The sequence below is a fragment of the Crocodylus porosus genome, unplaced genomic scaffold (genome assembly GCF_001723895.1).
Source record: "Crocodylus porosus isolate Cpor-Errol unplaced genomic scaffold, CroPor_comp1, whole genome shotgun sequence".
Lineage (NCBI taxonomy): Eukaryota > Metazoa > Chordata > Crocodylia > Crocodylidae > Crocodylus > Crocodylus porosus.
Window position 1 is genome coordinate 233669358 of NW_017728886.1, and position 23600 is coordinate 233692957.

The following is a 23600-nucleotide window of genomic DNA, read 5'->3' on the forward strand; positions in this document are numbered from 1 at the left end:
ATTTAATAGGTTGGCTTTTTCCTGGGCATCAGTTGCCCCATGTGGTTTAGCAGGGGTCCAACGTATTTGGACCTGAACCATGAAATTTGGAGCTTTGGATAGTAAACAAAAACAGGGCTGTCAGGTAGGTTAAGGCTGGGTTTCAGAAGGGTTTCTGCAAAGACTGTTTTCTCAGGGTATACCTGTATAAGTTTTCTTTCACACCTTATTCTTTATGTTGTGTACGTATTGCTATAAAAAAAAATCCTACAGGTCAGCTGGCAGTAAAGAAGAAAATACTTAGTTTTTTTTAAACAGTATTTGGACCAATTACGTTTAGGGGTTGTTCTTCAGTGGGGAAAAAGGTATATGAGATGCTTTAAAAGTTGTAAATCCAAGCTGGTTTTGATAGGTCTGTTTTGCAGTGCCTCAAATTTATTTAAATTTTCATTACCACGTAACTTACAATGTCTTAACCAATTTGTCCTAAACTTATAAACTCCAAGAAATATCTCTTTCTTTCTTGGGTTGGCTTGATATTAAAGAGGAGGATTTTCAGTCAAATGCTTTTGTTGGCTAAAGTCAGTGAAACATGGTTGTAAAGTTAGGTACTTGTTCTTTTCTTATTTTTAGAAAGATCAAAAGGTTCCCAAATAAGGTATTCAACAGCAGAGGCAATCGTCCTGTAAGAAACAGGGATATAGGAAACATATCTGCTTACCATGACATGGTTATTTCTTTTGAAGATCAAGAGACATGCATTTTTCTGATGAATTTTAGGTTTTTTATATAATGGAATACTTACACTGATAAAAATTTAGTTAAAGCACCTAATAGTTATTTGAAAATGAAAATTTATAGTTGTTAAAGAATAGGGCAGGAAGACTGTCTCTACTGGTGTCTTTATATGCATAAAAAAGCTTCAGTACTTTGCTAGCTGGTTTTTCTTTTTCATATAGAGTAGTTTCTATTTCTTTTTCCTGCTATCTGTTTAGATGTGCAATTGCATAAGCAAAAATTACATTCTAGTTCCCCTGAAGGTAATAGGATTGCAATTTCATTTTCTGTTTATAGTTGCCAACAGAATTACATCTTGCTTAAATGTTTAAGGTTCATTATCTGGCATAAAAGAAGTGGAATTATTGTACTAAAAATAGCTACAGACTTAGCTTCTTGCTCTGAAAAAAAAGTATATCAGCTATGCCCCCAGCATTTTAATTCCATAAATGTCTTATGGTATCCACGTCGTAGCCATATCAGTCTACAAGCAACAGGAATCAAAACTTGCGGAAGAGATGATATCTTTTATTAGACCAATTAGATATTTACAAACAAAATACTTTGTTTATTTGCAAGCTTTTGGGCACACTCACTCTTCATCAGGCGTAGGAGAGAGCAGAGATTGTAAAAGTTCTCCTAGGTAGAAATGAAAATTCATATTTCACGGGAGAGCTGAAGATGTGGTAAAGTCTCCTGTTTGGAATAGTTCATTTTGTCTGGGTTAGGCACAGAGAAAGGTTGAAAAAGTCTTTACCTCAAAGTTGTCTGGTTGCAAGCAGGATGTAGAAGTATATTTCCTTCAGGTTATGATGTTTCATATTTCACAGAAGAGTGGAAAGATGGAAAGCTCTTCTGCGTAGGGATTCCTTTTGTGGTTAGGTATCTGTGAATCTCTGTGCTCTGTGAGATGCAGATTTACTCCAACAATGGCAGGAGCCTGGTGTTAGCATATCAAATAGTAAAATGTTTCCTTCTTGTAAAATTATGAATTTTTCATAGAAAAAAATGGCTAAAATTTGATATCTTCCATGTGTCAAGTATCCAGGTTATGAAATGAAAAGGTGCTATCACCGCTGCCTTTGGGCTGCCCTGCGCTGTCACTGCTGCTGCATGGGGCAACCCAGAGGCAGTTATGACAGAGCCACAGGGCAGTCCAGTGTGGGCTCTGGGCACCTGCACCAAAAAGTACCTGTGGTGGCAAGAAGTAGGAGCTGCTTTTCCCTGCACCAAACAACAGTTTCTGTCCAGCACCACCACCACCACCACTGCTGCTGTTCAGCCTGGAAGGGTGAGCCCAGAGCCAGCACTGGGGCCCAGGCCCAGCAGCAACAGTGCGGGAGAGAAACTGCTGCTCAATGTAGAGCAAAAGCAGTCCCTTCCCCTCCCGCTACCGGCACTTCCTGGTGCAGCCACTCAGAGCCTGTGTGGGGCTGTCCTGTGTCTTCTTTGTGCTGCCACCACTTCTCCAAGGGGCAGCCTGGAGGTGGTGGTGATGCAGTGGAGGCACAGGGCAGCCCTGTGTGGGCTCTGGGGGGGCTGCACTAGGAAGCGGTGGCAGCTGGAGGGGGCTGCCTTTATCCTGCACTGAACAGCAGTTTCTGTCCTGTGCTGTCACTGCTCAGCCTGGGCAGGAAAGCCCAGAGCCAGTGCGGGGTCAGGGCTTGCCTGGCCAGTGGTGTGTGCTGGTTCTCTCCTCCATAGTGGGGTTGGGGCCAGTTCAGCTGCAGAGCCACCCCAGCCCTGCTGCATGCCCAGGGGGTGGCAGGAGTTACCACAGTTGGGTGGCGCCTTGGCCAGGCGGGACCAAAGGACCTGCTGCTGGCTGGACAAAGCTCCTCTGTGGGCCAGATCCCGTGGGCCATATTTTGCCCACCACTGCCTTAGATTGTAAACTCTTCAGAGCACAGACTTTACCTTTTTACGGTTTCAAAAACTGTTCATGTAAATCTAATGATTCTTACTGGAGACAGGTATTTAATATCAAGTACAGAAGGAGATTTCAAACATGGATGACAGTTTGGGCCCTTAGCATTTGTGCCTTTACTGAATTTTCAAAGGTAACGTTTCCATTCTGTTTTAGGTTTTGTAAAGTTATTTTTTTAATTTGTCTAAATATTGCGTGTTGTCCTGTTTTTACCTATTTTAACAGCAAATTGGCTTTTGAAGTGCTCAGAAATAAGAATTTAAATTCAGTCCTGTAGTTGTTAAAGACAGCAGGTATTGAATAGGAATCAGTTACATTTTACAGTCTCTATTTTTACAGTGACTCAGTGTGGTAGATTTATGCTGCTTTCTTGCCTTTGTTCAGAAATTCTTATTCCATTGGGTAGAAAGACTCATCTTCTCCTCATTGTGGCTGGACACAGGCCCAGGAAAATTGTTTCCCATCCTCAAATTCCAGGTTTCTGTTTTTCCTTGCAGCCTGTAGCATTTTATCTTGGTGTCTCATAGCAGATAAAATTACAATAATTGTTCCACTGAGACCTCTACTTCTGGCCTAATTGCACATCATGAGCATGCAGTATTGTTCTTTGTAAATTCTGATCAACTTAATGTCCAAATGAAACAAAACAAGTCTTAAGTGTTTCCACAAACTCAGAGATATCAAGAACAAATCTCTTTCCTCATGGATATATTAAAACTTTATATTAGTATGGAAAGATTTTTGTATGCTCTTAAGGTTTTTCTTCTTTTCTGCTGCTTTTGATATGGATCCATTGCAACATCTATTTCATTCCTAATTCTAGAATATGAGGCTTATGCTCCCAAAGCATCATCAAAGTTTTCAGCTTGCTCCCCACAGCCTCACCCTCTCTTTGTTTTTTAAAAGCCATCAGTGCAGTGGTTTCTCCTGTGTAATAATTGTCTGTCATTCTTCATAGAGGTCAGACTCTGGATGGAGGAGAGAAATGGTGATACTCTTAAATTTCCCTGCTGAGTCGTGTGCTGGAGGCATAGGTCCTAACATGGAGGTACAGGATGTCAGGAATTCGCTGGCTCCCATGCAGCCATGTACCTCTTTGCCAGTATCTGCACTGTGCCATGCTTCATATGGAGGCATGGGTCAGTGTGGATACTGGCATGGAGCATTGCTGAAGCTGGGTAATCCCTGGTGTCCCATACCTCCACACAGGGACCCCTGTGCTGACCTGTGGTTCAGGCAGAGGCACAAGTCAGCATGGGTCTCTGCATGGAGGTGCAGGGTATTGGGATCACCTGGTTCCTTCCCTCACTCCCCCTGGACCCATGCCTCCATATGGAGCATGGCTCAGCATAGGTCCAATGAGGCCCTGGGATCACATGAGTCCCAGCTTGGAGGTACGGGGCACCTGAGATTCCCTAAATCCTACTCTATCACACCCTGACCCATGAGGACTTTACCCACTTAGAGATGTGCTCCTGGTAAAAGCCAGACAAGTTGATCAGCTGACAATCCAGGTGGACCTAGACAGATTAGTTAAATGGGCGGACCAGAACCAGATGCTGTTGAACACTGAGAAATATAAAGGGCTCCATCTGGGGAAGGAAAATCTGCAACAAACTTATAGGCTCTGTGGTGCTATGCTAGCTAGCACCATGTCCGAAATGGACCTGAGGGTCGTAATGGACCGTAAAATGAAGATGAGCCACGAGTGTGATGCTACAGTTAGTGGAGTAAACGATATGCTGGCATGCATCAACTGATGCATCTCAAGCAAAACTAAGGAAGTGATTCTTCTGTGTTACTCAGCATTGGTGAGGCTGCAGCTGGAGAACTGCGTCCAGTTCTGGGCACCACACTTCAAGAAGGATTTGGAGAAGTTTGAGAGAGCCCAGAGAAGACCCAGTCATATGATTAGAGGCCTGAAGAGCAAGCCATAGGAGGAAAGGCTGATGGATATGGGACTGTTCAACCTAGAAAAGAGAAGACTTTGGGAGGGTTTGGTGGCAGCTTACAAATATGTCAGGGGAGAGCATCAGGAGTTGGATGAACAACTATTCACAAAAGTGCCCCAGGGTAAAACCAGGAGCAGCGGTCATAAACTCCTAGAAGAAGGTTTCAGACTGGATAGAAGGAAAAACTTCTTCATGGTTCATGTGACCAGACCCTGGAATAGACTGTCAGTGGGCGTGGTGCAAGCTCTTACCCTTGAGATCTTCAAAAGGAGACTGGATGCACACCTTGGTAGGGTTATTTGACCGCAGCAGTCTTTCCTGCCCAGATCAGGGGAGCCAGACCTGATGACTTCCAGCCCTAAATTTCTGCACAAGTCCTTTAGGTGCTTGAGAGGCCTGACCCAGGTTACAGGATCAGGCCCCTAGGGTCCCCAGAACACTTGTCTGAGGTGTTGGGAGAGTGCTGGTGCTTCCAGGCCGCCTATAGTCCACCACACTCTGCTCCTGTCCCCAAGCAAATAGATGTTTGCTTTCACAGTAAAGTAGCACAACTTATTAGGAATCAGAATTCATGGTAGAGGTGATATCTTTTATTAGACCAACTGGATTTTTGCAAAATATATCTTTTTTTGGAAAAAATGTGTTGATCTAATAAAAGATATCACCTCTACCATGAATTCTGATCCCTTTTGCCTCTTGACCAATTCAGCTACAACCTGGATACCTGACAACTTCTTAGTACATTTTGTTTTTCATATCATGGATGTGGAGTCACAAAACGTAGGGATGTTCTTCCAGAAAAATTGTTATGGCAGTACAAATGCAACATCAGGCAACTGTTTCTACCCTCAGAGATGTAGGGTCAAACCCCATTTGAGTGAAGGTGGGGCCTAGAACCTGAATCTCCCCCTTTTTGGAAAGTAACCTTTTTAGAAAGGGGCTTCCTCCTCTGTCTAACACCTATCAGTTATGGATTGAAGTGTGGCTACATTTTCCTGGGCATGATCAGTTTGTGTGCATGCTTACAAATCCACACTGCAGGGATTATAGCAGTGTTTCTCAACCCATGGATTGAGACCCAAAAATGGGTCACAAGCATATACGAAAGGGGCGTGAACAAAGTTTAAAATGGGATCAACTAACTTTAAAAATGGATTCTCTTTTAAAGGAGACAAATGTGGGAAACCATGTTTTTTCCCTTGAAGGCTGGCAGGAGTAAGGGGCACTGAGTTGGGATTAGACACTGATGTTTACAAATGGATCTTGGTACAAAAAATGTTAAGAAGCAGTGGATTATAGAATCCCTACCTGTTCATAATTGCCTAAAATGCTATTTATGTGTCCAGAAAACTGCCATTTAGATATACAAAGGGAAATAGAATTTTGCCCTAGTGTTTCAATGATAAGAATTTCTCATTTATCTGTAGAAGAGGCAATTTTTACTTTGGAGTCTAAAAGGATAACATAGTTTGCATACCATATAATAGTGACTGCAATTTCATATATTTTTAAGATTATGTTGTCTTCCTTGATTCTTGCTGTTTATTATTTCTTCAAAATCTGGGTATTCCTCACTATGAAACAGCAGCTACTTACAGTCATTGTTTGGATTATCCACTTGCTTAATAGATTTTAAAAGTTTGAAATTGTAATGAAGTACTACATATTACTTGGTACCTCAGATTTTTTTTATCTGTTTAAATAGAGGATCAGATGAACCAGTGATTGAGTTACATGGAAGGTATTGTGTATCCTGCAGATTAATCCTGTCCTTATCAAGTAACTAAACAAATGAAAATATCTGCTGGTGTTCTATAAAAGAAGGTTGTACAAATATAACCTACATTCATGTTTTTCTAGAGTGCAGTTACTAGGTTCTAGTAGCAGGTTTCCAGTTTTGTTATTTTGGAAAAAATGAACTAATCGTATTTTACTGTACAGGATATGAGTAATAACAAAAATTTAATTTTTGGAAACATTTTGCAGGTTCCAGCTTTGCATTTTGGGACTCTATATAAACCTCTGGAGCCAGCTGTTCACCACTTTATTCTTTCAATCACTGGGAGGTGTTGATTTTAAAAGAATGGGTTGCTGTTCCTAAGGTCTACACATGCAAATATTTCATAGCAGGCCTATGAACTTATATGAATTGGTTATATTAGTGCCTGTGTTTGCAACATAAGAATCAATTCATGTTTTCATGTAAAAATAGTGAAAACTGTTTTCTTTAATGATATGCCAAATTTATCCAAATATTTCAGCAAGTCTGTATTGCAGTTTGTCAGCAAACTGGGTACAACTAAAGTGTATTTCAAAATCATTTAATTAGGACAGATTCATTTTCACTCTATGCTACTACACAGCAAGACTTGCTTGTTCATATTTCCTTAAATTTATCCTGGAATTTGTCCAAGTTTAGCTTTAATGAGTTGCCTATCCCACTGGTTACATTAGGATTTATTTTCCCTTAGAGAATAATGTTTGAATTGGTAGTTTTTAACATGTTCTGTTAAATGTACATATGGTCAGACCTAAACTTTAACTCTCAATATAAAGACTGGATGAAAAAAATATTTCTGTTGTAGTTCTTAAGATTACGTGAAATTTAACTAATTATTGTTGAAGAATTCATCGTATATGTATTTGTTTTCACTATGATCATTTTATTATCAATCCACATTGATTCATTTCATATGAACCAAAATTTACTTGATGCAGATTTGAAACATGGATCTGGTTTGACTTAGTGGAAAAAGTTACATGTATTTGCACTGAAATTATATTATTTGAATACATCTCTTGGGCCGTAAAACTGATAAAGTTTAGATCATTAACTTGTTAATGGTAGATTTTTGTGTATTAACAGGTGCAGTGTAGTAGCGAATATGTTGTAAAGTACTTTTAAATGCATTGTTTTTATTTCAAAACCATTATAATAAAATTTGAATTATAAATTCACTTTCATCATTAGCCAATTCTAGTTAAAATTTCCTCTAAGAAACACTTGCTGCACACATGGAACAGCAGATTTTTTTGTGTGCTGACTTTTTGAATATAAAGGGATTTGTTTTTCTTCACTTTGTTCTCCCAGAATTCTCTGAAAGAGTGTACTGCATTTTGCTCCAATGGGATTGTTAAAAACTACAATAAGTCTACAATTTGCATATGATAAAAAAACCCCCACATTTTATTTAATACACTGTTATTACCCATTAGGGAATCTTTTTACATGAAACCGGTAAGTTTTAAAGTCACTGTAGTTCAGTACAGTAGCTGCACTACACATTAAATGAATAGTCTTATGTTTTAAAGTGAAGTTTTATCCACTGTTGGACTGTATGCTGCTGTTGTTGCAGCCCTCTGGAGAGCCCCTTTTCTCTAAACGTACCATTATAAGATATTAGAAAATATCATTATAGAGATGGGAAGAATTTGTAACTTGTTGATCCTGAATTTGGCACCATTACTCACTGCTCCTTTTTTTAAAAAATGCATGTTCTGAAGTTGTTCTGTCAGAAAATATAGAGAAGGAATTTGAAGCATTTAGTTTAGGCATTAAATATTGTTTAAAAGAGAGTAAATGTACTGTAAAAGGAAAGACAAAGTAGAAAGATAATAAATTAAAAGTTGGAAAGGAAACAATTGACACAGTTAGAGTGGCCAAGGTCTGGAATGGGCTCCCAAGGGAGGTGATGCCTTCCCCTACCCTGGGGGTCTTCAAGAGAAGGTTGGATGGACATCTGGCTGGGGTCATCTGAACCCTGCACTCTTTCCTGTCTATGCAGGGGGTCAGACTCGATGATCTATCGAGGTCCCTTCCGATCCTAACATCTATGAATCTATGACCCTATTGCAATGAAATATGTTATAAAATCAAGGGCTGCATGCAGACAACCCTCCCTCCCCAAAACAAACAAAATACCTCCCCCTCCCCCACACACAATAAATGCTCTTTACCAGAAGGAGCAGCACATTACTTTGACCTGACTCTGCATCTATATAGATTGGGGACTTTCTGGCACTTTTATCTAAAACTGAGCCAATCAGGTATTAGATAAAGATGCCAAAAAAGCTTCACTAAAGTGCCAAATTTACACAGACATCAGGTGAGCTGGGTCCAACTAATGCGGTACTTCTGGGCATGCACAGTGCTTGGCATGAGAGCTCATAGAGTTTAAAGTAAAGCACCTTTTTTTTTCAAACATCTGCAAACACCCACGGTGTTGGGAAGAATAGCTTGCAATAATTAGGGCAAGGACAAGTAGTTCTCAGATATCAGATGCTATGGAGGAAATAACTGTAAGATTAATATAACGTCACTACAGTTTTCAATGAATATAACAAATTCACTTGTTATGTACAGTGTGTGTGTGTGGAATACTTGCCTGAGGCTAATGATACAATTAATTTCTGGCTTTTGTAATTTGCCACTTGCCAGTGCCTTTCTAGTAGGATACAGTGTATTTTTGTGTTATTCCCAAAATGATTGTCCTTGGAATAAGATTTTTTTTTTTGCGGGTAAATAATAGAATCAAAAGGGATCAAGCATAAATTAAAAGTTTGAAAGTGGCAGTGGCTATGTAGAGGACATACACTTGATGAGGTCTTGCCATGTGAGGAGGAGATGATTTCTGTTGTTCTATTTACTGAGATGCTCATTGTGCTAGTTTTTAAGTTCTTTTCTTGTAGTGGTTTAATATAACAAATGTTTCTGAAAGAATGTTCCATAAAATATTTGAAAATGATTCTATGATTGAATATATGAGCACATTTTTCAGCATTTTTTAATAATGTTAGATCGGGGCGGGCGATTATTTTGGGTGGAGGGCATATTACTGAGTTTTGACAAGCCATCCAGGGCCACATGACAGGCAGCCAGAGGCAGATAAATATTAATTTTCTAATTTTTTTAGGGGCCCCACAGGCCGGATAGGATGCTCTGGTGGGCTGCATCTGGCCTGTAGGCTGCATTTTGCCCACCCCTGTGTTAGATGTATCCAAATTGCACGGTTGCAATTGTAGTAGTTTTGAAATCATGGTACAGTAAAAGCTCGGTTATCCGGCATCCATGGGGAAGGGAGGATGCCAGTTAATCAAATATGCCGGTTAATCAAATATGCCGCATCTGGTGCACCAGGGCTTTCACTCCCTGGCGTCGGTGTGCCGGGGAACGGGGAGCTGGGCCCTGTGCAGGCTGCCATGCCCCAGGCTGTGGTCTACAAGGAAGAAGTAGGATTCGGCTTGCAGCAGCAAAACGGAAGTGAGACTTCCGGTTTTGCTTTTGCTGTGTCCCTTGAAAGGAAGATTTGTGTTAACAAATGCCGGTTAGTAGAGTATTCCGGATGGTTAAGTGCCGGATAGCACAGCTTTTACTGTATAGACTATTTTTTATACTGTATATGTGTTCCTCTTTTTCTAGCTAGTTATGTCAGAAAATAACACTTACAGTGTTGGGAGAATACATTCAGAAATACTTGGAAGTTGCTCTAATGCTATTTTGGTAGGATCACATGAGGAAGGTGCAGAGATGCTTTCAAGGGTGCTGTGGAATGTCACACAATATTAGCAATATTAGGTGTGCAAATGTGATTCAAAAGTTAAACTGAAATTTCAACAGGAATCCTTAGTGTTAAAAACTTTCTGACCTGTTGTGGTCTTTCTGAGTTCTTTGCAACAGATGAATTAGTAAAAACTAAGAGCTGGCATTTTCTGAGGAGTGTCTTGTGTCTAGCAAGGGGTGCCTTGAGTCTACAGAAGTTGAAAACAATTGACATGGCTGGAAAGAGGAAATCTAAGGAAGTGGTTAGGGGAAAAGATGTAGAAACGGCATGGACAAGGGCTGATATAGTCATCTAGAGCGGTAATGGTTGAAGAGGGAGCAGCAGGGAGTGAGCAGCAATGGAAGGAGATACAGTAGCATTTTGGGTCATCTGAAGTTGAAAGCTGCTGACAGTTGCAGTTGTGATTAAAAAGAAAGATGAGGACAGCACTAGTAGAAGTATGCAGCTTGATTCATCCTTTACATTTAAAAAAGAAACAAATATATTTGAATTAGGTCATATAAATAGTCTTAAGGAGTTCTGGTGCTTAGATTAACCAAATGAATATTGCTGTTGTGTTTTGTCATCGCCAGAACTTGCCAGTGGTGTCACGTAATTCATTTACCTCTTGGCTGTTCTGCATTTTGTGCAGGTAGTATGGCTGCTGCATATATGCCTCAGAATTAGACTTATAAGTGTGCAAATATTACATTTCACATTTCGGGTTTGGTGTTTAAATTAACTATCATAAAATTTTGAGATGATCAGGCTAAATTCATACGGCGTGAGTTCCTCTTTAAAATTGTGGAATACATACTTTCTTTTTGGTAGATAAGAGTGACTCCTACTGAGAAATTAATTTTCTTTGGCAAGCCAGTCATATTTGTAACTAAGTTTTGAAATACTCTGGAAAAGCTTTCCAAAATGCATGCTAGCCCTTATAAACCAGCTGCATATAGTCTGATATCTTGTGATTTATGGTTTTCTAGAGTTGTTGCCAATACTGTGCTCTAGATTAATCACTTTCCTTTTTTGTCTCTTAATGTTTTTAACCAGGACCAAGAGATCTCATGTTCCTCTGACTGAATGCATATTTGAGCTTCCTAATCTGACCGTTCAAGCAACAAGAGCTCAGACCCTTCTGCTTCAAACTATTTATCAGAGTTGGTTTCATCATCTTGGGAATGTCAGTTCTACAGCAGTAAATGAGACTTTGCTGAATGAAGTCTTCCAAACTTTAGGTAAAGGCATAGTATGTTTGACAAGTATAATAGATTAATACCTATTATGTAGAGCACTGCATGGAGCAAGTAAATGCATATACAGTGATATCTTTTTAAATCCAAGCTTTTGACATGCAATATTTAACTGGCAGAATGCTTTTGTGTCCATATGGGTATTTATAGCTTATGCTTAAAATCCAGGATGTAAGCTAAGCCACCAAACTTCATTCTCTGGCAACAATTTCTGGATGCATTTAATTTTCCCATACAGGATAATTTTTCCATGCTTCCTTCATCATTTGCAACATCCAGCCTTGCTACCTTATACTGTGCAATGCAGTAATTTAAGATCATTCAAAGGTGAAGCTGTTGAATGAAATACAAATCACTAGGTTTAAGGGCTTTATTTATTACCGACATTTTGTTGCATGGAGATGAGAATTTATTTTTTTTTTGTAGAAAGGGCTTCAAATAGTCTTCATCGTAGCCAGTTTTACCGGTATCTCTTTCTTCATTGTTTGAGTTAGTTGAAATAATACAAATCTAAGAGGTGGAAGAAATAAAGGAGATAACCATGTAGATTCATAATACAAAACATGGACTTTTTAGAAGAAAAGTTGGCTGTGCAAATTAAGGATTTATTCATCAAAGCCCTCTATCACATACCTGTATAAATCCTGCACAGCTTTGTGTTCTTAAAATTAAAGCAAATGTTTAAATGTTTTGCTGAATTTGGCTGTCAAGCCAAGGACCATTTAGGGTAGCTTGCTTTCATTTAATAAATCTCTGTGATCTTGGCAACACTTACCTGTTATGCCCCAAGAAGGGTAGCAGTTCAGTTTAAGATTATAATTCAAATCCAGAAGTGTTTTTTTTTTAAGACTTTATGTCCATCCAGCATCAGAGAATTTAGGCAGTAGCTAATGGGACACCAAAAAGAGAGCACAAGGTCTGCCTTTAAAACTAGAGTTTGATAAGGCATTTGTCTCAGTCTGCTGATGGTCCTCTTCATACCTTTTGCAAAGCATTAAATCCAATATGCCGTTTGCCTGGCCTTTTATTCAGAATATAATTTATTTTAGCTTGACTGTATCTCTACTTCTAGGACAGTGGTTTGTTCAAGGCCATTACAATTTCAAAAGATAGGTCTGTTTAGCTCAGGGATTTTCAAACTTTTTAGACTTGAAGCACCCCTGAATAGACTTCAGGCACCACTTGAAAAATACCCGTTCTTAGTGTTCACACTTATTTTGAGTACCAAAAAATAATAGAGCAGTTTATCTGCTACAAAGAACCACAGAGACCACAACTATATATTTCTGTTTGGAATATCTCTATCCAGAGATTTATCTTGTAAATTATATCTGCAAACCTAACTGTGGGGTACCTCATGGTACCTGTGAAACCACAGGTCTAGCTGATAGACCTGTTTTGTGAGTGTTTGGCTGAAGAGTAAGTTCATAGAACTGCCAAGCAGTTCTTAAATCAGACATTTTGACCCAACTGGTAGGAAAAGAAACTTATTGCTGTATATTAGATTGTATGTTTATTATGATCATAATTTATTATTATTAAGGCTATAACCAGTGCCCTTTTTACTCTCTATAACTTTGAGTTATTCATGGAACTCTGCTCCAGATTGGTGTTCATTTTTAAAATAAATACTCTAGTCCAAATTGTTGAAATGAATAAACATCTCACAACGGAAAACTGCATGTAGGCTACTGTAGTGGCCTTGCTGAGTCTGCAGAAGGCCTGAAATGATAACTCTGAGAGAGATCAATTGTCCCATTAATCTAAAACTGGGCCTTGTGGAATGTGTGAATCCAGTCACACAATTTGGCATGCTACAGAATTTAACAGTTTTACAATGGATGGTAGTTGTTTGTTCTTTGTTTCCATCTCTTCTAAAGATCTGCCTGCACTTGCCTCTTGTTTGTCAGCATTTCCCACAAAGGAAATATATAAGGGTAATGCATGCTTTTTCTGTTGTTTCATGGAGCCAGAGCTGGAGTTCACCATGTTGCCAGAGGGCAGGGAGACCAAGAAGTTTTAGGCTTGACACTCTAATTCAGTGTCAAAGTTTCTTAAGCATATGATAACAGAAATACAGCAAGTGATACCTATCCCTTTAAAAGAAATGTGTTTGGTTAAATGTCAAAATCAAAATGTCCTTTAAATCAAATAGAAAAGTGGAAAGTGGAAGTCCAACCCAAGAGTAGCCAGTTGCAATTAGCATAAATTCTAAGATAAAATGTCAGTAGAAAATTCAGAGAACTAAGAGGGAATTTCAACAGAATAAATAACAAAGGGCTATGAAAAATTAACTTTATGGAAAACTGGAGAAAAGACAAATGGCTAGTTTTTCTCCCTAGGAGTAAAGGACATAGCTGAAGATAAGTACATTGCAGAGAAGTTAGATTTATTGCTTTGTATTAATTTGCAGTAGAGAATATTTCGAATAGATTTTATCAGGGTGCAGAAAACTATCCCAGAGGGAAACGTATTATATATTAAATGAAATACCAAGAATATGCAAAAGATTTTGTAAGCAAAATTCAGTAAGTAGAAAAAATGAAGAAATCAAAATTCTGCTAGCAAAATAAAAAATGCACAATTAATAGAGCCCCCAGAGTACTAATTACTTAAGCCTGTCAGTCTTTAGAATCTATTTTTCAATATTGATTTGATTGGACCAATTGATTTGCTTTTTCAGAAGCTAGCTTACTACAAAGTTTAATCTAAACTAATCAGACTTTGTTCAATAATTTGTTTGAATTATTTTGAGTAGGCAGATCACTGTTTCAGATCATCTGCAACTTGGCATGCTTCTAAATTAAGTTGTCCCATTTTCTCCCATGTTAATTGTATAATTTTCCAGTCTTCCATAGTAACCAACTGTGATTAAAGTATTGATTTGCAGTAGAACTCTGAAACACATTCTAAATAAGTAAAGCGAAGTAAAGCAGTAAATAGTACCATATTTACTTGAATATAAAATGGCCCTGAATATAAAATGATTTTATAAGTCGATTTTATATTTGGAAAAAGTATAAATTTGTTATAATTTTTCAGGTTTAGAATCTAATTATTAGTGTTATGCTTTAAATTTGTCCCCTTCCCACTGCTACAAAATAAATCCAGGGAGTAAGTAGTCCCCTTACCCTTTGCCCATCCAACTTCTTCCCCCTCCTTACTGTCAGAACCTGCTCTTCCAGAGAGCAAAGAAGTCAGGAGCAAATTTGAAAACACTGACTGTAAAATTAAACATAGCTGTAGTAATTTGCATATAGTACCCATAGACATAGTTCATCCAGAATTGATGCAATTTACCTTTTTTGAAACTGCTGCAGGTTTTTGCACAGGTACTCTATATACATACTTCTAAGCAGCACTTTGGCACCTCCTTATGTATAACACATACTATGCATTATATTAGTCCAAACCCAAAAGGCTCATAATTTACCATAGAGCTCCTTGGGCCGGGCCCCACCAGAGTCAACAGTATTTGAAGCCATTGTGACTGCACAGCTTAACACTACTTAGTATGTGTGCATACTCCAGATAGCCCATGGAGATTTTTGGAAGGGGTTAATTTGCCCTTTACTTATAACTGGAACTAAGTGTTCTTGTCAGAAGTCCCAAGGATACTTCAAAGATTCACAAGCAGATAAGGCACAGGGCAACTGTGACCAGCTTCACCTCATGGCAAGTGCAGCCACGCTAATCATATGTTCCAGGCTGAGATAGGTGGCAGCAGAGGGATTTGGGGTGAACTGTTTGGGGCCCTATTTGGTGATGTTCGCTAGACATTTAAGGCCTGTAAAGAAACAGGAATAATTGGAAATGGGAAAGAAAGGTGCAGCTCAGCTGTGCGAGTGAAGAAGAAATAAAAGTGTATACAATGTAGTGGCTCACCATGACTTAGAAAAGAGTTGGTTCTGAGGGGGACAGTGCTTGATGGGGCAGTAAGAGGTATTTTATTAAGATGGCTTGCACTAACTTATCCTTGTGTTAGGTTCTAATCAGCATGTTTTCCAGTATGGGCCATGTATTGTGTAGTCATGCTTAGTGTTGGTTGGACTTAATCAACTTCATACTTGCTTTCCATTGCTGAGTACAAGCTGCTTGTGGCAGCAGTTTAATGATACTGTATTTGATGAGGTTTCTTTGTGTGTGTGTGTGCGTGTGTGTGTGCATGTAACACGAAGGCCTTTTTTCTACATGTTGATTGGAGGAAAAATACTGTTTCAAATTCAAGTAAATATAGTGTGTATTTTATATTTCAGTCTCATCTTCCTTTTCTGAGCTCAACATCTGTCTTGATTTTGGATCTTTCATGTTAGTTAAGTAATAGAAAGGTGGAAGGCTCAATTTTTGATTTACTTGTTTTGTCAATGCATAATGGTATAAAATAAATATTTTGCATCAAGTCTGCCTTATGCTCAGCACCAATATTGGCATATTTTAATAGTAGGATGCAAATATGGAAAATTTTGCCTTACTTGTATGGGAAAGTTGGATCCTCAGTTCCTTTTCAGACAGCCAACTGGGCAGCTGATGGTAAAGAAAAAACTTTAAATTTCCTTTTCTAGTTTAGAAATGTTAGATAAGACACTTCAGTCTTTTCTTTAAATTCCACATTTTTTACTACCTGGAAAATATAGTTTTTAGTTTAACGAGAAATTTGTCCCTGTCTTAACAGCTCATTACTTTGACGGTATAATCACCGTTCAGTCTTTGCCACATTCTGTGTGTTTGAAGGTGAAGTTACTAAATTAATTGTATATAAAAGACTGGATGAAAGCCATGGAATGTGATCTTAAATTATCATCACAGATCAATTTTTGACTATGGAAATTGCCTAATGAAGGATTTTTTGGTCATCTTTTTCCATGTTTTTTGCTGTGTTGCATCAAAAAACAAGTATCTATCAGTGTCATAGTTTAGCTTGAAAAATCTGAAAAAGGTACATGTTTTATCAGGACACATTCTTTTTCCTGCTTTATAACTATTGACAATGCTTATATTTTACTTGATGAGAATTATCTGATTGAATGCAGTTGAGCAATCAAGTTTCCTGCTTCCTTGCTGTAATTATGTGTATATTGCGTAAGGCATGTTCATTAGTGTTTGGACAAAATGCTGTTCACTCATTTGCAGTAGTAGTCAGCAGCATTCCTTCTTCTCTACACTTTTTACAGTTTTATAATGTTTATTGATTGCTAATGTGTACATGACAGTAACTCTGGCCACAAAACTCCCTTCTTTCACTTTTTAGAATTGGAGCTTGGGCTCATTTAACTTAAAAACAAAAAAAAACCCCTGTCAAACATGTTGTGTTCATATAAACACTCCAGAATAATGTGGGAATTCAGGAAATAGAAGTAAACTGGAAAACTCAGTAACTACTTTCCCCCTACTAAAATTGTTGTGGAAATTTATTTTTTTTTGCAGGGGGAGGGGGATTAGGAAGGTAGGGCAAACGTGCCTGGATTTTTCACAACTCTAGGACATATACCCAGTTAATCAGGTAATAAAACAGGTATTGCCAGACTTAAGTTGTTCAAAACAGGGGGACTGTAAAAACTTAGGAAGAAGTCATCAAGATGAGATTGGTTTATATTCAAGAGTTCTGAGGGATATTAAGAGTGAAAGGCTTGAAAATTATAGTGCTTATATATATACTTTTCACTTACACCTCAAATAAAAGACTTGATTGTCATTCTCTACAGATTAATATTGCTAAGCACCTACAGAAGCAAGCAAAATTTTAGTATTAATGAACACATTATAATGCTTTTTATTTCATTAGGTATTATTGCTTTACTTAGAACACTTTAATTTGGTTCTAATTGATTAGGGTTACATTATCAAAACTAGCTTATTTTCTGGCATACAATGCACACCTTGTTTTTGAAAGGCACAATGAAGAGAGAAGATTTTTTCAGTTGTGGCTGCATAAAATAAGGACAGAGCATAACATTCAGCTGACTTGCACTTCAGTTTTATTTAAGCAGCAAAAGAAGTGCTAGATGCTGCTGAAGATGGGCATATCTATGAGTTTGAAAAGAGTTAAAGACTTTTCAAAGCTGTGAAGTAGGTGAAGAGACCAGGAGCAGCTAACAGCCAGCAAAACTGCCCTAAGCAAAGTTAGGTTGATTAGTGGAACATCAGACTATTAAAAGGGAGAGACAGTCATTAACACCTCTGGAGTGAAGATTAGTGATTTGACAATTTCCTCAGTTGTCTAAATACCAATGGGACAGCTGCTGCACTGTGGAGCTGAAACCAAAACAAGGACACTTCTGTCCCAATCAGAAAATCAGCTTCCTTGATTAATACATGCAACTCTGGGGGTCTGATTTTTAGGGGAAAGGTGTATGTGTGTGTATATGCAAAAAAAAAAAAAAAAAAAAAAGAAGCATTGGGAACTCAAGGTAGAAATAGCCCAAGGGTGTGTTCAAAACACCTAATTGCCTCTGATTTGAATAGGGTTTAGTTTGTAAGCAATGGATTAGGCAGCTAAGATGCTTAAATAATTTTGAAAATTTTGCTATGCACTTACTTTTTTAGATGCCTGATAACTTTAGGACAATAGATTCGTCATGGAAAAATAGCAATTAACAGAAATAGGGGTTCAGAGGTGAGCAGTAGAAATCAGTAGGTGGCACTTCTGAAAGAGATTGAAAAGATTGGGACTACAGGGGAGACATGATAGACAATATTTCATTAATTTTTATTAACTTTCATATTTCAAGAAAAAGCATTTATTGAATGAGTTTGGAAATGCAATAAAGTTAAAACTGATAAAGAGAGTTAGAAGGAAGTTTCCCTGGGCTCTTTTCTTTAGTGCTGCCTCATGTTCTCGGAGAACATTTTCTGAAATTTTTGGTACTTAAACATTAGTAGTAGCAGTATACTAAATGCATCTTAGTACACGTCCCATGCTAATAATGTAGCAGCTGTATAATTCAGTTTCGGGGGTTGGGGGGAGGAAGTTTGAAGCTGAAATACTTTGTACTTTCTACATATTTATGGTAACTAAATATATTGGTGCTAAAAGTGAATTTGACGAGGAAAGCGTTACTTTAGATTTACTTGTAAAAGCACAAATGTTAGAAATAGCTAGCCATTTCAAAGTATATTATTCTGTTCTCATAGAACTTTTAAATAGTGAGCATTATTAATCCTTTGGTATAATTGTAATTTTTGTTTGTTAATGTGTACCTGAAACATTTAGTTTCTAACCATAGCCTTCCAAGAAAACATATGCACAGTCACACATGGCTTTAGTTTGCTCTGGAAAACTGGAACTTGCTACTGCTTTTTCCCTGTCCTATTCAGGTAGTTCATTATTTTGTTGACAGTTCAGTTCCATTAATCTGGTATTTTGGGAAAATTGCTTGCAGACCTTAAATTTCTCTGTTGAATGTGATCAAATAGGCATTTGAATCCCTCATGTAAATGATGTCTTAAAGTTAAAATAAAATCTACTTTCCAGAAAGTAACTGTAAAACTATTTTATGCAAGATTTCATGTGGGATACCTTAATGGTTGAATAATAAATTTTACCTCATAAAAATGAAATTCAATAATACAGTAGCTTTCTCAGCGCAGTAGCATCTGGTCGAATCTCATGAGAGCCAATATTTTCCAACTCATTAGGATCATGTCGTTCTGTATGTCGTCAACATTGACTTAGCCAAGCTACCTTTACTTACATAACCGCCAAACTATTAAATAGGTCTCTTGTGGAGTGAAGTCAAATATTCCTCTTATTTTGCTTTTGCCTTGGAAAAGAAGAAGAAAATGTACATACTGTAACATTTAAACATCTGGTCTAAACCACATCAGGGTAGCACTGAGGAAAGTAACAGGATTCAGTATTCTTCCCAGGTGTACATATAAAAAGGGTTTTGGAGTTGTTGCATAGTTCTTTAACAGCTTAGAAAAAAAGATTGAAATATAGTGATTGGCTGTTCTAATGCCCCTGTTTTTAAAACTTTTCCCCTCTTTTTAAAAAGACATTTTTAAGTTCAGTTGTAATGCAGGTTGTTGAGGTCTAATCATTTCCTTGCAACATATTGGCTTTGAGTCTGTTTGTTCCACATAATGTGGCCAAGGTTGGCATTCATTTTGAGGACCATGGCTTAAACTTTCTGTTTAAAATCATCGTGCAAGAGTGCATTCTCTTGAATAATTGCTTGGGAGTGGCAGAACACAGATGTATGAAACTTGCATGGTATAAACATTTTGCTGTTTTTAATGGGTGATTGTACCCACATGTGTTCTGATCCTTTATGTAGGCTTCTGTATTTAGTAAGTAAATAACAACAAATTTAACTTCCAGTACACTTCAGTGTAAGTAGGACCTTTTAAATTAGCTACAAACTGGTCTTCTGAATAGTTTGATGATACAGAGCAGCAACAAATTGTGATCAGATCAGAGATGTTTTGATCAAGATGCATGGGATTGTATCCCCTTGAAACTATGAGGAAGGAGATTCATATTTATGAATACTCTTAAGACAGGAAATTGTGGGCACATTTGAAGAATATAATTGATCTTATAATATATGATGATGCTTGTTTAACTTGTAAGCTTACTAGCATTATCTAGATAACAGAATAGCTTCTGATGCTCCAGAAAAATCCTCTCTCTGATTTTGGAATAATGTTCTTCTGTGAAATGCTTAAAAAATGCCCTAAAAATGAAGAACAACTATATAAAGTGTACATGTGTATAAAATTATAGTTAGATCATTTTGATTATGCTTTTCAGGTTTTTGCATTTGATATAACATTCATGTTATATAGAGAAAAGAATTAGAGACAAATTTGAAATGTTTATATTCATCAAAGTAACTATTTTGGTGATAGGGTAGGAAAGGGGAAAAAAGTATAGTATTTATTTGAATCCAAGATAAGGTCCCACCCCCATTTAATATTGAGGGGGGAAGTGCTTTGTCTCGGATTTTGAGTATAAGGTAGAGTGGCGGCAGGGAGCTGCTGCAGGTCTGACTCTGGCCCTGATTAAGGGGTTGGAGCCACAGACACTGCGCACCTGCCTCCTGTCTTACCTCTGCCTCTCCACAGCTGCTTTCCCCCCAGCTCCAGCAGGCCTCTGGAGCTGCACTGGAACAACAAGGAGAATGGTTGGTGGGGGGAGGTGGGCTAAGTCCCATAGTGTGCAGGCACTTTGGGGAGGTGCACACATGGGGAGTCAAGTGCTGAAGGTGGGGGTGGACAGGCAACAGGGGGGGCAAGTGGTGAGGCAGCAGCAGGGGCAGGCAGCAGGGAGCATGGTGTTGGGTAGCCAGGAGCGGGGGCCACTTGACTCCCCCACTGGCTGCCCCCCTACTGCCACCGCTACTGCCTACTTCCTTGCCACTGCTTTTCCCACTGCAGCAGTGGGAGGAATGGAATTAAGATGATCCTCTAATAAGATTCTTTACAAATTATAACAAAATTAATACATTTTCCATGTATAGAATCTAATTATTTGGGGGGTTATCTTAAATTCAAAGTTGTCTTGGCTTTGGGTAAGTACATTTTTAAAAAACAGATCTAATTTGGCATTATAAACAAAAGTTACTGTTAAACCAATTCTGAGGGCTCTGCAAAATCGTGAGAAAAAAGGTATAAAAATCAATAGCACATTAAAGGAATAGAATGATTAGGTATTTGTAGACAGGTAAGATGAGCCCTGCTGGCAGTCCCCTTACCTTGAACAACTGTAGAGTTGTAGGACACAGCAGTTTTGCCTTGTATGTTTATTTAGGGAACAATAAACTATTGAATCCAAGGGTGACCTACCAAGAACAACAAGCGAAGCAGAGAGCTGTAAATGCTACTGTTTCTCTGTGTACTTTATTCACTTGCACAAGTAACAATCATGGAAGAACTGACTGCACTAGTAACTGCCATTTGTGACAGAGGCCCGCTTTCCTAGCAAGAATGCTAAGACCCCAATTAAAACTGATTGTTGACACCTCCTTTGAAGAAAATTTATTACCCAACGTGCTACATGCATTAATCCAAGCATTGCACAACATGAATAACTTTCAAACTGACTGCCGAACTTCAAAGTTGATTTTAAAATAAGGTAATCCAGAAAAAAGTAAAAAGCCATGTTTAATATGTATTTGGCTGCCAGTTTTCTGTGTTCCTTTAGATCAGGCCTACAACACTTTTTACACTGGTATATGACACTCTCTTGTCTATGAATTAGGAAGATACATCCATGCTTATTTTGCAACAAATCTCTTTGGCATTTATACCACTAATTATCAAAAATTCCTATCCTGCCTCCAAAAAGTTATGAGATTTGAAGAACAAAATAACCCTAAACTAAGTTCTTTCCTCTTAGACCAAAGTTGGAGGATCTCTGTGAGTATCCATGTCTCCTTTTCTATAACCCTCCCCTGTGGAGTCCCAAAAAGCTTGTCATTCTCCTATATTTCTTCATAGCTGTATTCAGTTGTTGGGAGGAACTGTTGAAATAACAATAGATTAAATTTTGGCATTACCTAGAGATGACACTGAGCTGCTTTTTTCTCTACATAAAATGTGTAATACTGCCATTTCCCAGCTTCTTCCCAGCATCTAGCCAAAATTAGCATTTAGATCAGTGAATGTCAACCAGGTGCCACATGATTAGGGTGACCATACATCCTGGTTTGGCCAGGACAGTCCTGGAATTTGGAGACCACTCCTAGCCAACTGATTAAAAATTAAAATAATTGTCCTGGACGTGGGGCACAATTCCATGGGGAAGAGGAGAGGCATGAGCTGTGGAATAGGAAGCCCTACCAGACAGCAAAATTGCCTGAAAATAGGTTAGCTTGATAAATGGAAAGACCATTAAGAAGGGGAGATGATTGCTAGCACCTGCAAAGTAAAGGACAGTGGGTCATTAATGGGCCATTGACTCCCTTACCTGGCTGAATAGTAATACCAGAACTGCACCACACCATCCTGTTCCTGCCTCTGCCTGCAGCAGTGCTGCTGATTTGGGAATGGGGGGGGAGGGGCAGTGTCCCAGATTTCAGATTGTCCTATATGGTCATCCAACACGATCCACTTAAAGGTGCCATACAATATTAGCACTGTTGGCATGCAAACACTTGCATGTCTCACAAGATGATCCCAGAGATTTCAAATAGGAATCCACAGTGTCAAAAATATTCCAACCTGTTGTGGCCTTTCTCAGTTCTTTGCAAGAGAAGAGTTGCTGTATTATTTTTAGTGAAAGCTAAAAGCTGGCATTTTCTGAGGCATGTATTGAGTCGATTGAGAGGTGCCTTGAATCTCAAAAGATTGTGGACTACTGACCTACATGAAGAGCTTCCGGCTAGTGCAGGACTGCGGTGGTGCTGGTAGTGAGAGGGAAGCTTGTCAATTTATTGTCTCCTTTATATCATCTTAATTTATTGTTTTGTATTTCTGACACTTAAGCAAGACTTCATTTGTCATGAATTTATCAAAATGGTGCAAAGGCTTGATATTTTATTCAACTTCTCATTTAATCCTAAGCAATCTGTATTTGTAGTAAAACACCTCACTTTTTATTTCCAGCTTGCTAGAAAATGCTTTTTTTTCCTGAGTGAAGTTATAGCTGCAGTTATCTATTCATTCTTTATCTCCAAACTGGCTTTCTATAGGTGGGATTGAATTTTTATGCTAAGGAAAATTTTTTTTCTTGTGCAAAACTGAAGTTGCTTGTAGTTTCAAAAGCTACAAAAACATCTCTTCCATATTCCATTCCCTTCCTCTAGCTCCCAGTCTTATTTTGTTCCCACCTGGAACTTCAAAGCTGTTGGGGATTGGGGTGGGGGACCAGACCCCAGCTGCATCACTGATTAAGAAATAAATCAATGTACGGCATTTGTTTACTGGAGTAGGATGTTCAATGATTGTGGTACTGTTCTTGAGGGGTGGCTTAACAGTTGCAGAAATACGGGTTTCCTTTCTCTGTCCTTTTGAACTGCTTTTTTCTAGATGAAAGAAATATGAAAGAAGTCTTGGTGTGTTTTATTTATACTTTGCTCATGTGGTAAGATACTGTGAGAGGAAAGTGAAAATACAGATAACTGAGGAATTAAGCAAACCAATAACAATATATTGCAAAATCAACACATTGCTTGAAAGTCTTTATACATATGTTTCCAGAAGAACTCCTTTCACCTTAAAAAAAAAA

General features: G+C 38.3%; 1 protein-coding gene across 1 annotated transcript in view; it reads left to right on the top strand.

The window, feature by feature from the left end:
- The window catches only part of VPS13B (vacuolar protein sorting 13 homolog B), an 869608-nt gene that overhangs the window by 171362 nt on the left and 674646 nt on the right, over positions 1-23600 (top strand). Inside the window, exon 16 of the mRNA XM_019545488.1 lies at positions 11232-11416. Coding sequence (XP_019401033.1) covers positions 11232-11416 — 185 coding nt within the window. The remainder of the gene's footprint in view (positions 1-11231; positions 11417-23600) is intronic.